The 17,608-nt window shown below is 34.9% G+C and overlaps 1 protein-coding gene across 8 annotated transcripts in view; it reads left to right on the top strand.

Annotated features, from left to right (window-relative positions):
• MSR1 (macrophage scavenger receptor 1) overlaps positions 1–17,608 on the top strand; it is a 109,236-nt gene that overhangs the window by 43,391 nt on the left and 48,237 nt on the right. For all 8 annotated transcript variants that reach the window (XM_062213419.1, XM_062213413.1, XM_062213418.1 and 5 more), the window contains 3 exons: positions 2,870–2,983; positions 8,455–8,867; positions 14,471–14,657. In XM_062213419.1, coding sequence (XP_062069403.1) covers positions 2,870–2,983; positions 8,455–8,867; positions 14,471–14,657 — 714 coding nt within the window. The remainder of the gene's footprint in view (positions 1–2,869; positions 2,984–8,454; positions 8,868–14,470; positions 14,658–17,608) is intronic.

Genomic DNA, 17,608 nt, shown 5'->3' with positions numbered 1-17,608 from the left:
GGACTCAGGTTTCAGGCTTAGTCAGACTGGCAGGCAGAATCTATCACCTAGATTTTGTCATCTTGTTCTCTTTTTACTTAAATATATTTTTCTTTCTTTACTTTTAAAACAATTTATCTTTTCTTTCAATATTTTGTATAACATTATTGAAGATCTAAAATTTAGAAATTTATAATATGAAAGCAAACTCTGCTTGTTTTTCATTGCATGATAAAAGCAGTGAGCACAGGAAATAAATTTTTAATTTTTAAAAATTATTTATATTTTATTTTTGCTTGAGAGGGACAGACATCCTGAGGAAGAGAGAGAGAGGAAGAGATCTTCCAATCCCTGATTCACTCTCTAAATTCCTACAAGAGCTGAAGCTCGGCCAGGAGAGCCAGAAGCCAGGATCTGCATCTTGGTCCCCCATGTTGGTGGCAGGGACCCAAGTACCTGACTCATCACCTGCTGTCTTCCAGGATCTGCATTAGCAGGAAGCTGGAGCTGGAAGCAGAACCAAGACTCAAACGTTACAGGATGCAGATGTCCGAAGACATGTTCTTAACCATTGTACCAAACACCTGCCCTGGAACATTTTTGTTGAGAGGCAGAGAGACATAGAGAAAGAGAGCAAGACAGAGACAGACAATGAGAGCTCCCATCTGGTGATTCACTGGATAAATGACCCGTACAGCTGGATCTTGGCCCAATGGAAGCCGGGAGCCAGAACTCAATCCAGTTCTCCCACATGAGTGATAGGAACCTAATTACTTATGACATCACTGTTACCTCCCAATTTGTGCATTAGTGGGAAGCTGGAACCAGGAGCCAGAGGCAGGCATCAAATCACATCACTTCCATATGGGACGTGGACAGTCTTAACTGGCATCTTAACAGGCAGCCTAGGACATTTTGAATGGATGTTTTATACACATAGAGAACGGTCTTGCTCATTTACTAAGTTTCTTCTCTAAATCAATTTACCTCTCCAACAATTAGCATCCTATTATATGAGTCACAATTCTATATGAATGTGTAAGAATAAAAGATTATTGTTATTAACAAATTCTAAAATATCTAGAGAATAGGCTTCATCCATCCATTTCAAAGTTCAGACAACATATAAATCATTGTAGGTCACCAATTTGATTCTTTTACATTGCATTCTGAAGAGGTCTCCAGATATAACACTATTGACATAGAGTTAAAAATGAATGTTGAATTTGTTAAAATTAATTAAAATGAAAAATGAAAAAATTGCCTAGTAGACATGGAAATAAATATTTCTATTTTCTGATTTAAAAATAGTAAACAATCTATCGTTATATTCAGTCATGTGTCCCTTTACAACAGGGAGATTATCGTTAGGCAATTTCACAATGGTGTGAACGTTATGGCATCTGCTTACACAAACCTGGATGGTGGAGCTCAGTCACTATGTCTGATGTGGCTGTCGCACACATAACACAGTATACTCTTTTACAGTAAGTTTAAAAATATGTAGTATAGTAAGTATATCCTAAATAATGATAAAATCTATATTAAATATACAAAAGAGTGGCATACTCATCTATTATTACCATGTAAGATGCTCTGTACATAATTGTACATGCTGTACTTTTATACAACTGGCAGTGTAACCCATTTGTTTATACAAGTATCACCACAAACGTGAGCAGTGCATCGGGTTGTCTGCCATACTACTAGGTGACGGGGGTTTTTCAGCTCCATTGTAATCTTGCGAGGCCACCACCATATGTGAGGTCTATACTTGACTGAAACATCATTTTGCAGTGCATGACTACAGTTGATTGAGGAGCTTGATTTTCACCCAGAATATATTCTTGTGAGAAATATACTGAAAAGTGAAATTCATGTTTGCACCTATCAGAATCATAGTAAAATTTACCAACTACTACCCCAAAATGAGACAAATATAACTGGAGGACCCTAGGTATGTTTCTGTGGATGTTTAGCAAAGAGAAAAAATAAATCAGATATCCATAGTAATATACGTATTGGCTTTTCTCGTGACTATCCCATTGCTTCCTATTGGATAAATGAAGGCCTATATGTTTGCCCCCTTTTTTATTCCAATAGACTTGACTGTACCAATATAATGGATGATTACAAACTTTAATCAATGATGTGTACATTTGGCACAATAGATAAGATGCCTGCATCTCATATGAGAGTTCTTGGGTTCATAGCTCAGCACTACTCAGAACTCCAGCTTCCTGCTAGTGCACACCTTTGGCTGCAGTAGGCTATGTTTCATACACTTGATGCCCTGCCACACATGGGAGATCCAGATGGAGTTCTTGGTCTCTGGTTTTAGCCTAGCCTAGTTTCAGCTCTCGTGAGCATTTGAGGAGTGAAGCAGTGAATCTCTGATCTCTGTCTTTTTTTACCTCTGCTTTTTAAAATATATAAAATAAATAACAATGCCTTTATAAAAAGTTAAATAGGCCGGCACCGTGGCTCACTGGGCTTATCCTCTGCCTGCGGTGCTGGCACCCTGGGTTCTAGTCCCGGTCGGGGCGCTGGATTCTGTCCTGATTGCTCCTCTTTCAGTCCAGCTCTGTGCTGTAGCCCGGGAGGGCAGTGGAGGATGGGCCAGGTCCTTGGACCCTGCACCCGCATGGGAGACCAGGAGGAAGCATCTGGCTACTGGCTTTGGATCGGCACAGTGCCGGCCATAATGGCCATTAAGGGAGTGAACCAATGGAAAGAAGACCTTTCTCTCTGTCTCTCTGTCTCTCTCACTGTCTAACTCTGCCTGTTAAAAAAATAAATAAATAAATAAAAAACTTAAATAAGAAAAAGTTTCCTAATGGTAGGTTGGGCTTTTTTCTTTATTTTTATTTATTTATTATTATTTTTTTAGATCCTAAAAATGGCCCTCCACTTCAAGAAAAGCTGAAATCCTTCAAAGCTGCACTGATTGCCCTTTATCTCCTTGTGTTTGCTGTTCTCATTCCTATCATCGCAATAATGGCAGGTACAGTGTTCCAGAGCTGTGGAACTTGGCAGCTCACCTCATGAATTACTTACTGTGAAACCACAAACGAGGTGTTCAGTGTCTTGTGTATTTGATATTGGTAAGAAAAAACTTCATAGCACAGAGTATTTCTGAAATTTAAAAAAAATCTGCAATGTTAAATGGAAATGCATTTAAAAAATTAGAATAAAAACCAAATTGAGAAGAGTAAGAGTGAAATGTAGATATGTGAAACTAAGATGAAAAAGGTAAGATCATTTCAAAAGTGTATTATCCTCTAAAGTCCAATATACTCCTAGTGATGGGCCACAAATTTCATGATATGCATTCTAGCTGTCAATGTGAAGACAAACATGATCATTTGCATTAGCAATGCCTATAATATAAAAAAGTCTTTTGTTCTGAAAATCTACTCCTAGTACTGAGAGCCAAAGGAGATATTCCCGAGAGTCTTCGAAGAGAGAAGACCTTGAAAAATAATGGCCTACATCTCATTAATATTCTTAGAGTTTACACAGCTATATTGGCCTACATCTCATTAAGATTCTCACAGTTTACACAGCTACATGTTTCATAGGGCTATTATTGAAAACATCTCTAAAGATAACCCAGTAGCTTCCTGTCAAAGAAAAAAAAAATATGAGAATATATAATTTGGGCTCAGTGTGATAGTCTCCAGTACCCATTTCTTTGGAGAGTTTATTTAACTTGAACTGGGATAGATTTGAGTACTTCCACAAGGATAGATGTTTTGTATATACCTCAAGCAAATATGTAAATATTCTTTTCCTAGTATCACTTTTTATGGGTTTGATGAATCCTGATTGGCATTTGAATTTATATGCCTTGTAGCAGTCCTCTTCTCTTTGGCTGGTACAATGTCTGGCCGTATGCTCTAACAAGAGATAGGCTGAGAATAAGACACATTTGTATGTGCATACTAGTCTGTTTAACAAGAAAATGCTCCTAAGCACAAGGCCAAACTTCTGCTGCTAGGAGCCATGTAAGGGGAAAAGTCCAAAGCAAAGCTGACAGTCCATTCAGAAAGAAATGCTAACGAAAACAATTGTAATAATAGCTATCATCTTGTGAGTATTTACTTCAGGCACTTGGCAATAAACTTCCCAGATTATTTCAAAGAAGTTTTATAGTTGCCCTCTAAGTACATGGAATCATTATCCTTATTGTTCCCACACACAAAAACTGAGACTTGCTCACTATTGGAACCAGAGTTCTCACTATAAATGTTGAATCCTAATCTCTGTGCTCTACTATCTTCCAGTATAATTGGGATTTTATAACAAAATATGATGACCTAGTAAAAAAGTAAAACAAAGGTATCATAATTTGGTTCCGAAAAATTTTTTATACAGGGGAAAATTAGCTCCAGTTTTGGCCATTAAAAAGAAAGAAACCATTACACTTGGTGAAATAAACCAGTCCCAAGAAGGCAGATACCATGTTTTCTCTAATCTGAGGTAACTAGTAGAGTACCTGAAATGTAACATATTGGAGTGAAATAGACATTTTGAGATTCCATGATTATTTACAGCCCTTCTCTCTTCTGTTGAGGAACAGTGTTTTGTTTTTTTCTTTCATGCTATTTTTTGAACTCTTTTGCTTAGTGTACAATTAACTATATGATCATTAAGTAAATTGGAAATAGATCTTTGTAAAAAAAATAGGAGTGGAAATGTGAGAGGGAGGAGGAGGAAGGGTTGTAGCGTGGGCGGGAGGGAAGGTAGTGTTCCTAAATCTGTGTATATGAAATACATGGAACTTGTACAACTTAAATCACATTTTTTAAAAAAGGGAACCAGAAACCTAACAATAACAAGCAAACCATGCAAACTGTAGCTGTGTAAATAAAAGGATTTGATGTTTGGCACTGAGCAGCCTCCTGATGAAAGAAGGCTCTCTGTGTTATCTGTGTATATGCTTGTCTATAGTTAGAGATGCAGGACGATGGACACCTTTCTGTTGGACTTATTAGTCATAAGCCTGTGAAAATTTGAGTAAATTTCATCACTCTGCAAACAAGGGACTGCAGAGCCAGGCCTAGGGATTGCAGCCTCTAATAAGCCCATGCAGAATGCAGACAGAAGTCTGCAAGGAATTAAGGATTCTATCCAACTTAAAAATCCCCAGCCTTCTAGAAAATACTACCAAGTCAAGACATTTGTTCTAGAGTTGACAGTGAGTAATCCGAAGAAGTCTGTTTCTTAAAACTACACTACCTACTAGGATTAAGGAAAAGCTGAAAAAGTTCCAGTTTTGTTAGTTCACATCAGTACCAGATTCAGCAGAATTTGGGGCAGAACTCATGTGTTTCTTATGCCTTACTAATAAAGAATTAACAATTCATTAACAACTTTAAGTTGTAGATCAGAATATTTTTCAAAAAGGAACCAAAATACCATAGTTATCTACACTTGCCTTTGAAACCTTACAAATGTAGACAATATATATTCCTAAAAGTAGAAGTTTCTCTGTTTTGCCAAGTATGAATTAATAGGTGAAATAAGCAATATTTTCTTTATTTAAATCTGTAAGCAAACTGTAGCCTGTACCATCAACTCATGTTTGATTTGTTTTCAAATTAAAAATTATGATTCATATGACCTTTTGTCAAATCAGGTCTTCCTTTTCCACTTGGTTTTCAGTGAAAATAAAACCACATGTTTGAATTATTAGAGCAATATGCCTAGAAAAATAAAGCAGCCAGCTCCAGAATATTTTTAAGTTATACAGTATTAATTCACTACAGTTAATCAATACTGGGCACTGTAGATTTTTAATTCATAGATATTATATCCAAAATGATAATATCAAAAAACTCTGAAAATTAAGTATCTCAAATAGTTATTATGTGCCAGAAAGTTATCTAGGTACTTTACATAGCACCTTCATGGGAGACCAGGAAAAGCACTTGGCTCCTGGCTTTGGATCAGCGCGGTGTGCTGGCCGCAGCACACCGGCCGCAGTGGCCATTGTGGGGTGAACCAACAGAAAAAGGAAGACCTTTCTCTCTGTCTCTCTCTCTCACTGTCCATTCTGCCCGTCCAAAAAAAAAAATCATTTAATTATTTAAACACTGACCTTTAGTATTTCATTTATAGCAATAGAAGCACTGACAATTGAGTAACTTGTCCAGCACTACAACTTATGAGATCCAATTATTAGCCCAGAATCTAGAATCTTAACTGCTACCTAAAAGCAATAATCATCACTAGTGGAGAATTTTTCTTGGACAATTTTAAAATAATGTTGAAAAAATTGTCTGTTTGGTGTTATGATGGTTAACGTTAAATTCTATTCCCAATCAGTTTTTATTTATTCTCAGTTACCCCAACAGTGCTTTATACACAGCAGGTACTTCATCAACAAGCCATAAATTACTACAGCCTTGAATGAAGTATCAGTTCAAAACTTATTCCCTTTACCAAGTTTAATTAAAGTGATTCAGTGACGAAATATACTTTGCTAATTTGTTATTAAGGGTATAAAAAAATACCACACTGTCAATATGAGAGAATTATTGTAGGTCACATCACAATGTTGTTACCCATAATTTATTAATCAAAATAAGTTAGTAGCAAAGGAATGTAACTAGGAAGAATACGATACAACACAGTTTTAAATTAGAATTTAATTGCATATGTATTGTATTATTTTTTCTCAGTATAATAATAGCAACAACAGCAGCTACCATCAAAAAGCTGCTTTAAGTCAAATGAGTGACTATAGTGGATTCTGTAGCTACGGTAGTATTTTTCATGTATAAAGCAGTTTATAGAATAGAATTTTCACATTTGCTAATTCATCTGTGGTGGGAATTATCTGCAAGGTTTATTCCATCTGTGCTCAGCACCATGTTGAGGGGGGCATCTTATTGCCTTTATTGAGGACATCTCAGCAAGAAGACAGAAAGTAACCCAGCTGTTAAGTGAACAGTGGAGCTGGATTCTAGAATGAGACATTTTGGTCATTTATGTGACAGGTACCTGAAGTTAGGGATAAATGTTTTCATATGTTGCCTCATTCGTCTCTCTGAAATCTCATTATCATTTTTTACTCAAAAAACCAAAAGATTCAAGTGTAACTTGTATATATATATTATAGATATGTTTTAAACCATACAAGGTTATTCTGTGTATTAGTTCATATCATGTATGGGAAATCTCATGTAGTCAGCTTAATATGAAAGTGACTAATACACACACACACACACACATATATATATATTTAGGTGAAGCTATGAATACAGAAGGATTAAGAGAAATACAGATGAGCAATAAAGCTTTAATCATTACTGATTCATGCCAAAATGGTGCTTAACATTTTTTATTGTATATAATTTTGTAATATTTTCATTTGCATAATTAGTGTTTACAGTTTAAATTTTTTAAAGCTATAGAGCCTATTGCTCTGGACCATTTTAGAACAGCTTATTTTGAGAGCAAATGTCCATTTGAAAATATATATCACCAGCTCAGTGTGTTCTCCAAATGCCATTTAATAGAATTGTCTTCTTCAGGAAATAGTTAATCACAAGGTTGTTCATCAAAACACTGAATATATGACTGAAAACAGGCAAACCAAATGTAGGGATTTTATTGTATACATATAGTATATCTATATGTAGAATACAATATATTTAATTTTGTTGAATAATGTTAATATGAAAAATATTTATGACTAGCATTAAAAGTAGTTGCCAGACTGTATATAAAATATAATCTTTCTTATATAATATTAATGTTCCAATAGAAAGAGAGCTAGATTTGACACCAAATTTTAGTCTGATCAGGCTAATAAGATATAAATTAATCTTTCATCGTTATCCATATTTTCTAAATTTTCAACTATGAATATATACTTTTAATATATAAAAGTCTTAAAACTATTTTAGAACAAGTATTTGCCCAATTTCCTGCTCTACCCAGTACAAGTTAGGCCTGCATAAACTGAAAATGATAGTTTTCTTCCAGCTGAAGTGATGAACTGAGGAACACACACCAACAGTTTATTCACGCAGTGGATGATAACGCTACTGCCAACTATTGTTTTGGATATCATCATCATAGCTTTGACATTTGACACAATAACTTTAGAAACCATATTTAGCATTATTTTATCCTAACAACAGTTCTATGGAGCAGGTTACAAGATATTTCATAGTATACTGAATTTTTTTACCATCAAAGAAAGGTTCATATGAATAACTGCTCAAAAAGAATGGCATAATTCTCAAATAAATCAAATATAAAGTGAGAAAGGGAGTGTGTATGCTTCCCAGTGATATATTTAGTGTGATTCACACATTGTATATTTAAAATAAATACTTGATTTAAGCTGACATTCGAAATGTTGCAATGGAATGGAATAAAAATGGAATGATATGGAATAGTGTGGTGAATGTATTTAAGGATATGAGCCATGACTTGCTTTATTTTTACTTAAATATGCAGCTCAACTCCTGAAATGGGAAATGAAGAATTGCACAGTTGGTTCAATTAATGCAAACGATGTATCCTCAAGTCTCCCGGGAAGAGGAAATGACAGTGAAGATGAAGTGAGATTTCGAGAAGTTGTTATGGAACACATTAGCAAGATGGAGAAAAGAATCCAATATATTTCAGATACTGAAGAAAATCTCGTAGATTCAGAGCATTTTCAAAATTTCAGTGTGACAACTGATCAACGATTTGCTGATGTTCTTCTCCAACTAAGTACCTTGGTTCCCACAGTCCAAGGACATGGGAATGCAGTAGATGAAATTGCCAGGTCCTTAATAAGCCTGAATACCACACTTCTTGATTTGCACCTCTATGTAGAAACACTGAATGTCAAATTCCAAGAGAATACACTTAAAGGACAAGAGGTAAGAATTTTTATATTGGAAGGTCACATGATGGAACTGAATCCATTTAAGTCCTGTCTCTTCAGGCAGTACAAAAAAGCAAGAAAAAGCCTGTTTCAACATCATTCTATTTACTTTCCTCTGGAAATCTTACCAAAAGGTGTCAAATGGATTTACCCAGTGCCTCCTTTGGATTCCCAGCAAAAGGGCAGTCTTCTTTCTATTTGATAGAGAATTTCTTTTTTTTTTTTTTTTTTTTTGACAGGCAGAGTGGACAGTGAGAGAGAGAGACAGAGAGAAAGGTCTTCCTTTGCCGTTGGTTCACCCTCCAATGGCCGCCGCAGCTGGCGCACTGCAGCTGGCGCACCACGCTGATCCGAAGCTTGGAGCCAGGTGCTTCTCCTGGTCTCCCATGGGGTGCAGGGCCCAAGCACTTGGGCCATCCTTCACTGCACTCCCTGGCCACAGCAGAGAGCTGGCCTGGAAGAGGGGCAACCGGGATAGAATCCGGTGCCCCGACCGGGACTAGAACCTGGTGTGCCGGTGCCACAAGGCGGAGGATTAGCCTGTTGAGCCACGGCGCCGGCCCTAGAGAATTTCTTAAGATTTTTTTTTTTTTTTTTTTTTTTGCAAATACTAGAAAAGTGCTTTGTTAGATTGTCTAAACCAGTTGTCATTTTGAGACTATCTTAATGTATCTGAAGAGGTACAAATTGTGCATTTGCGCATTTTTCAACAGACCCAATATTTCTTCATTGTCAAAGGAAGGTAATCTTATTTACATGGACACCCCACACAATCTAGATTTTGAAATAATTTATTTTTCCTCTCCTAGGAAGTACAAGTTGTTGTGTGTGCAGATAACTATACACAAAAAAATTATATTTTGAATAATGAATACTTCTTATGAGCATAGGATCATTATAGGATAATGCTTATTACCGTCTTAGGGTCAAATAAACTTTAAGTTTTCTACTTTGATGCAAGTATAATATTATGTAAACATTGGGAAAGACAGCAATGAGAAAAGCACTATTACAATCAGTCTATAGAATATAGAATCAAATATCCTCTTATATTACTGCCAAGAGAGTGAGAAACTAGTTGTCTACAAAGATTTCTTTGTAAAGGGTAAGATGGAAATGTAGGCTGTTGGGATCATTTGCCTTTTGCCTCAACAACTCAAGGCCACAACGGGAGCTTGAATAGTGCAGTAGGTAGCTTGAAAGCAGCCATAGACAATGTGTAGACAAATGAGCCAAGCTGTGATTACAATATTTATTTACAAAAGCAGGTCATGAGTTGAATTTGGCCTGTAGAGCATAATTTTCAGAATTCTGCTCTTGACTATACTGTGGTCAATCATGATTAAGATCTGGGTTACTTAGTATTGATGAAAAAGAAATTAGAAGTAAATCATTCATTTTAGAATCATATTTTGTTGAATAATTATACATTTTTTTCTTTTCATAATAACAAGTATTTGACTAAAATCTCATTGCCTCTGTGAAAAATAATCTTCCTGTTATAAAACATCTAAGACCTAGGATCATAAATCATGTGAAGCTTCTAAAATTTCCATCATTTGCTAAGTGATGTTTGCATCACTGTACTATTTTTAAATGAAAAAAATTCATTCTTTTTTAATGAGGCTTTTTTCTGTATAGATAGACTATCACACAGTGATTTTGAAACATTGGTGCCACTTGTAGTACAGATAAACCTCTGAAGTTGTACCATCAGATGAAAACCAGCCAAATTGTTGAGAGAATATTTTAAACAGGGTAAGAAGGAATATTTTATATCGCAATAATTTGAGTAATTCAAATATTGAAATTTCAATTATTGAAATGATTGAATTTTCACCTGGTCTTTATCTTAAGGTATCAGAAGACAATGACTAAACAGTTTAAATAAGGAGACTTTGTTGGTGAACCATATCCCAACACCAGCTTTGACATTCTATTTGTAATCCACATGCCTGCTTCTAAAATCTGTCAGTGTTTCTCCTACTGTTAATAAATACCTAAGCATATAAAATGAGATATCAAAGACTTGGGATATGAGAGGGTTCCAGAAAATACACAGAGATCAAGGAGTTTGCTGGATCCTGGTCTCTCCAGGGGATCTAGTGGAAATTCTGTTATTAGCATCTATCTGCTTCTGATGGCTGCTGAAATTCTTTGACTCATAGTCCCAACTCCAGTCTCTGCCTCTGCAGCCAGTCCCATTACCTTCTCTTCTGTGTTTACCACATATTCTTCTGTTTCTCTCTTATCAGGGTATCTGTAATGGGATTTAGTATCCACCCAGGTAATCTATCCATGTAAGGATCTATGATCACTTCAGAAAGATCTTTTTATTTAAAAGATAACGTTTATAAAGATATCAGTGAATGCGACCACGTATCTTTTGGGGCCACTGCCTCACCTACTGCACTATTCTTTTCTCCATAAGTTTATTTTCATTAAATCTGGTACATGACAAATTCATTTCTCAACCTCAAATTCTGTTAATTAGACTGAAACTTCTCAACTTCAGAACTACTTTTCAACTTAATCTGCATTGTTACTATTTTTCCATCAAGTGTTAAAATCTTGTCCTGTGCTGTATAGTACAATAGTACCCAAACATGGGCTGTCCAGTAGAGTAGCTCTTGGACACCCTTGCTACTGAGCACTTGAGCTATGACTTAGAATGGGAGTGTGCTCTAAGTATAAAATACACTCCAGGATTTGAAGTTAGTGTGAAAATAATATAAAATGTATCATTAATAATTTCATATTTGATTCACATTGATGTATATATGTCAGACATTCTGAGTTAAATAAAATATCCTACTTTTTTTTTTTAACATAAAATGCATACAGAAGAAATCGTCCATGGTGTTAAGGAATGTGGGAGGCACAGGAGTTAGGGTCCGCTACAGAAGAGTGCTTAAGTTGGAAGAGATGGGGAGAAGAAATTTACTTTATGGTGAAGCAGAGGAGAATTGAGATAGGGTGAGGAGAGAGAGAGGGTGGACAAAGTACAATAAAGACTTTTAAAATTTGATAATGCACCGAATTCAGCAGGGATCACAGAATGTCTTTCAGTGCACATGAATGAGGAAGTGAAACCACATTGGAAACCATTTGGAAAGTAGTAGAAATTTTGAGGATGTGTGAAGTGATATTTAATGGAAATAAGAGAAATCTGATGATCACTAGACTGTTTTGAGTCTGCAGAGACTGCACTTAGGATTTTTGGAGGGAGTTCCAGCATTATTAGAGGAGGCTCAAGTTCATGGTGGCACTTTGAAAGTTCCATACTTTTTAAAAGACAGTAATCATTTCTAGTGATTTAGAAGCTAAGTAAATATGTGTGTGTATGCATATGTTTGTGCGTGCATGCTTCCATATGTGTGCACATCTGTGGACACTGAAAAGCAACATTGGGACTTTGGTCTTCCTTGTTCTCAATAAAAGAATCTTTGGATCTTTAGCCCAGTACAGGATATAAGTAAATTAAATGAATGCTTGAATCATCAAATGCTGCTTGAACAAGATTTGTTTGTGATACCTGTATAATGCTTATCAAGGGCAGTTCAAGTGGTAATTTGAAAGAAAAGAAGAACCAAAGGGCAGATGGGGTGGAATTTACCCTCTCCATGGTTCATGGAAAAGACTGAGGTTGCAAAATATCATGTTTGTTTTCAGCAAAAAGAATGGAGTGTGGAGGGTGTGCTTGAGGTTGCATAGGATTCTTTTTTAGTCCAACACTGTTTCCCTCCTCCTAGTAAAAATAATTACAAAGGAAATGTGGACAGTGTAAACATCATATGCAGTTTTCAAAGAAGGGAATGAAAAGGTAGTCTAAGCTTTAGGTATGAAAAATATGGGCAGTTCCAGGTTTCTAGGTTGTAAAATTGCTTGCCTACCCCCTGATGGTTGTTCTATCAAAGTTTGAAACTACCAGATGTAATGGCAACAAAAGGTAGCCTCCTGAATTAAGTCAAGTGGGTTTATCATATTGCAAAGTCCTACGAACATCCATGTTCACCATCTCACCTTTCTTTTCATATAATGTTGTGCAATAAGTGATGAGCATCATAGCAGGGGGTGGAAGGTAGGATATGCTCTGGAGCAAGGTTTTGCATGGAGAAGGGCACAGTTAGAGCAGTAAGTCTCTATGCCTAACTATCCTGCCATTGATGGGGCAAGTCTACATATACTCAAGCATGCATTTCTTTTACAAAGGGTTTACATTCTGACTTGATTCCCTTACCACAATGTCTCCAAGAGAGTGTAATTTTCTCTTCATCCCCAGTTTAAGGAATAATATACCACTGTTTTATTTATACATAAAAATGGGAAGCAATCTGTCAGCAGTTGAGCATAAACTTTAAAAAGTAACCCACAAAATGAGAAGGGATAAAAATGGAACAAAGAGACAGAAAATGTATCAGAATAAATGAGAAGAGTCTGTGAAACAAAAAGACAAAGCCCTACATTCAAAGAGAAAGCCAAGCAAATGACCTGAGAGAAAAATTACCTGAGAAAAATGTTTTCAGAAACTTGATGACTGGGTATTTTAACCTCATTGCAATTTGAGGAGCACATTGTCAGAATGACTTACTATTTACTACTCTTCAAATGAAATATATTTGTGGGTGATAAGTATGAGGGTGCAAGCTGCAGGCACTGACATGCAGTTAGTAATAGGAAAAAATGAACAGTATCATTGGAGGACAGTGTGGTAATACTGAACAAAAATTTTAATGGTCAAATCCACTTCCAGGAAGCTGCCCTATAGAAGCACATATATGAATACATAAGCATATACAAAATGAGGTTAATTGTAATAATGCTTAAAATTGTAAAAATGTGTACAGCTGAAAATTCAAATCGATAGGAACCCTTAGATTATGAAAAATAATACAATTCCACTTCATTATTGAAAATAAGATCATCTGACTTAAGAGGTAAGTACCCTTAATATATTATTAAGAAAAAAGTAAAAGTATATTTCAGAACATAGTACAAGTATGATATTTTTCACATAGATGCATATATATGTATATATGTGTATATAAAAATATATAAAATACATATACAGATAATCTGGAAACATCAAATACAGAAGCCACAAAAATTAAAAGCAAAATATTGTTAATTTGTTAGTTTCAGGTACTATTGAGTATGAAAATCTGTTAATATTCATTGCCATTGCGAATTAAACTGTGACTTTTGCTATAAAATAACTTATAGAGGAAACTATCAAATTCACAGACATAGAATATATTGCTACTGTAAGTACACCATGAAGAAATTGTACTTCACATAGATCTAAAACCATGTGATAAGCTTTTAATTTATTTTTGTTTTGATGTCTATGTATTTGGGAATAGAAGCATACCTTAGATAAACTCAGCTGTGCTGTGATGTAAAATTTCAGGTTTTCAGTCAAAAGAGGAAATGCTTCAGAACTAAAGAATTGTTATTTTAAAAGCTTCCAAATTATTGTATTATTATTCCATAAAATCCCCTTAATACATATTTTAAAAAATCCTGTCTCTCCATGACTGCTTGAACTTACATACTTAATAATTCTGTGTAACAAAAGTTGTTCCTTAACTTTCACAGGAAATCAGCAAATTGAAGGAGCGTGTGCACAATGCATCAGCAGAAATTAAGTCTATGAAAGAAGAACAAGTGCATTTGGAACAGGAAATAAAAAGAGAAGTGAAAGTCCTGAATAACATCACTAATGATCTCAGGCTGAAAGATTGGGAACATTCTCAGACGTTGAGAAATATCACTTTAATTCAAGGTAAAATATCTTGTCTTTCTTCTAGAAAATGGCAAATTAATAATGTCCTGATAAATTCAGGGATTTGGTATTCCAAATTCTCTAATTTGAAATAGTTTTTGAGGGTACATAAACAACAAATGCACAGAGATAAGAATCTTAAGATCATATCTAGACATAGTAAAACTAGACTCCTTTAAATAGAAAGGGGTAAGCAAATGAAATCTCTCATTGTTGAAAATACTTCTAAGTCCCCCAAAAGCAATACAAATTTTCAAAAAGTACAAGTTAATTAGTTTTGTTTTATGTTTTATGCTTGCCTTTCTTGCCTGCTTTTGGATTGATTGAAGTTTTTCTGTCACTGAATTTTTCTCTTTACCAATGTTACCAAAAGATTTTGGAAATTTTACACTGAATTTCTTTTTTCTTAATTTTGTCCTTGAAATGCATCCTAACAATGTCTAAAGTTGATCAGTATCTTATTAAATAAAAAGTGATTTACTTATTTATTTGAACAGCAGAGAGAAAGATAGAAAAAGAGATTTTCCACCTGCTGATTCACTCCCCAGATTCCTGCAACAGCCAGGGCTGGATCAGGCCAAAGCCAAGGAGCCAAAAACCCAATCCAGGTCTCCCATGTGGGTGGTAGGAACCAAGTACATAGGCCATCACAGGCTGCCACCCAAGTGCATAGGTGGGAAACAGAATTCAAAGTGTGGAATAGCTGATACTTAAACCAGGACTCCAATATGGGATGTAGTGTTACAAGCAGGGGCTTAGCCTGCTTTGTGGCAATGTCCATCCTAGTTGATCAGTACATTCACCATCATTCTAAAAGACTGAAATAACCCAAAATGCTTAGACTGATCATCCCCCCCCCCCAGGTTCCTGCATTTTTAAGTATAATTAATTTATTTCAGTTTTATATAATGTTTTAAATCAAGAACTTAGTCAATATTATTTTTCTTACTATAAAGAGATAATGTATATTTGAATTTGCCCATAAACTTACCAATTGGTTCCCCTTGTAAAGGCACCTCAGTCATCCATGCTGGAATCATTTACTTTTATGCCTAAACTATACTTTTGGAAGTTCATTTAGTGACAGTACATTGGTGGTGAAACACTTTGATTTCACTTTCCCTGTTTTGTTCTTTATCTTTAATGTTATTTTACCATGTTCACATTTCTTAATGTAGACGCTTATTATGGCTATTTCTGTGAGTATTTTAAGAAATCTATTCCCTGACTTTCGGCTTTCCTTGTTCTTAAAAATGACTGATACCAATCTGCTTGCCAACATTTTTGCCTTTATTATCAGAAGTCTCACTCATCCACATTTTTGTGTTAACAATATATCTATTTGACATTTGTATTTTAAAGTCTTTCATCAATTTGAGAATGTTATCAACTTCAACATCTTTGAATACTGTGCCTTCATAATTCTTCTTTTCTCCATAATCTTAATTAAATTCATTGTAAAATTTCTCATTCTACTTCCCATGTCTTTTAAACTCTATTTCAGGATTATAATCTTTTTTATCTCATCAGTAAGTAAAGGAATAGAAATTAAGAACTCGATGAGATTTATTTATATATTACAAGTTATTGATAAGAATAAAATAATTTAAAACATGTCAGATAATATAAATTAATATAAAACAAGTAGACAGTATAACTTTTGTTTATAATCTTGCAATTCAGCAAGTATTAAGTAAATAATGGACATTTAGAGACACAAATGTAATAAGAATGGTTGTTTTTAAAATGTAAGAAACAGAAACAATAACTTCGGATTACTGTTTATCTTTGCAAAGTAAGTATATATATAAGGGAGAACCTAGGTGAGTATCTATGAGTATTTCTTGGATTGTGACATTGCAGGGATATTCTCTTTATTACTGTACTTCATAAATTACTGAAATAAAATACTTGTTAAAAATATTTAATCATTACATTAAAACAGATGATAAAGAAAATTGCAACATAATCTGCTTTATCTCTAAAATTATATACTTCCACTATTGAATTTCAAATAAATATTGAAAACTTTACAAATCCAGAACCAAACCATTGACACTTGAACAGGCAACATCATCTACCATTCCAAATTTAATACTTTCCCATTCTTCTTGTCAGTTGTGTCACTGTTGAACTAGTTGTTCACTCAAGATATCATAAACTATTTTTAACTTCTCTCTTAACCCACTATATGTACAGCAAAAGAATTCTTGAAAAAAAAATCTACACATATTATTTTATCCTCCTTCCCTCATAGTTAAGACACTCTAATATCTTCCCACTGTAGTGGAAATAAAATCTAAATTATTATGTGATCTGGCAAGTCTTTATTTCTATGCCTTCATTTTGTAATATCCCCTCTGACATTCCTCTGCCTAGCATGGAAATGAGGATGAGTGACAGAAAATGTAAGTTGAAAAGCAGGAAATGCTAGGGCCAGCATTGTGGCATTGTGAGTAAAGATACCTCCTGGGATGCCAGCATCCCATATTGGTTGGTTCATGTCCCAGCTGCTCCACTTTGTCGCGAGTGCCTACTGTCACGCAGCTCGACAGTAGCAAGTGCGACATACGACTTGTCAGTAATGGGGAAGAGAGGAACACCAGGACACAAGACTGTCTTTCCAATGAGAGATTTTATTGCTTACACACCAGGATTTTTTTTTTATCACACTGCTCATCAGCATGCTCATTGAAATCAATACACTTATCAGTACCAATATACTTATCAATCTATACTATTTAATACACTTATCAATAAACTTAACACCACTACTTAATGTGACTTAACTACTTCACTTAGCTACTTAGCTTAACGTAACTACTTTGCTTAACTACTTGGCCTAATCACCTAACTTAACATAATTACTTAACATACTTATCATTATCACTAATATCACTATCAATAATATTAATAATGTCACTTATCATAACTTATAGCTAACTTAACAC

Source organism: Lepus europaeus, chromosome 16, assembly GCF_033115175.1.
Source record: "Lepus europaeus isolate LE1 chromosome 16, mLepTim1.pri, whole genome shotgun sequence".
Classification (NCBI taxonomy): Eukaryota; Metazoa; Chordata; class Mammalia; order Lagomorpha; family Leporidae; genus Lepus; species Lepus europaeus.
The sequence above is the reverse complement of the archived record's forward strand: the minus strand, read 5'-3'. Positions and strand labels throughout refer to the sequence as shown.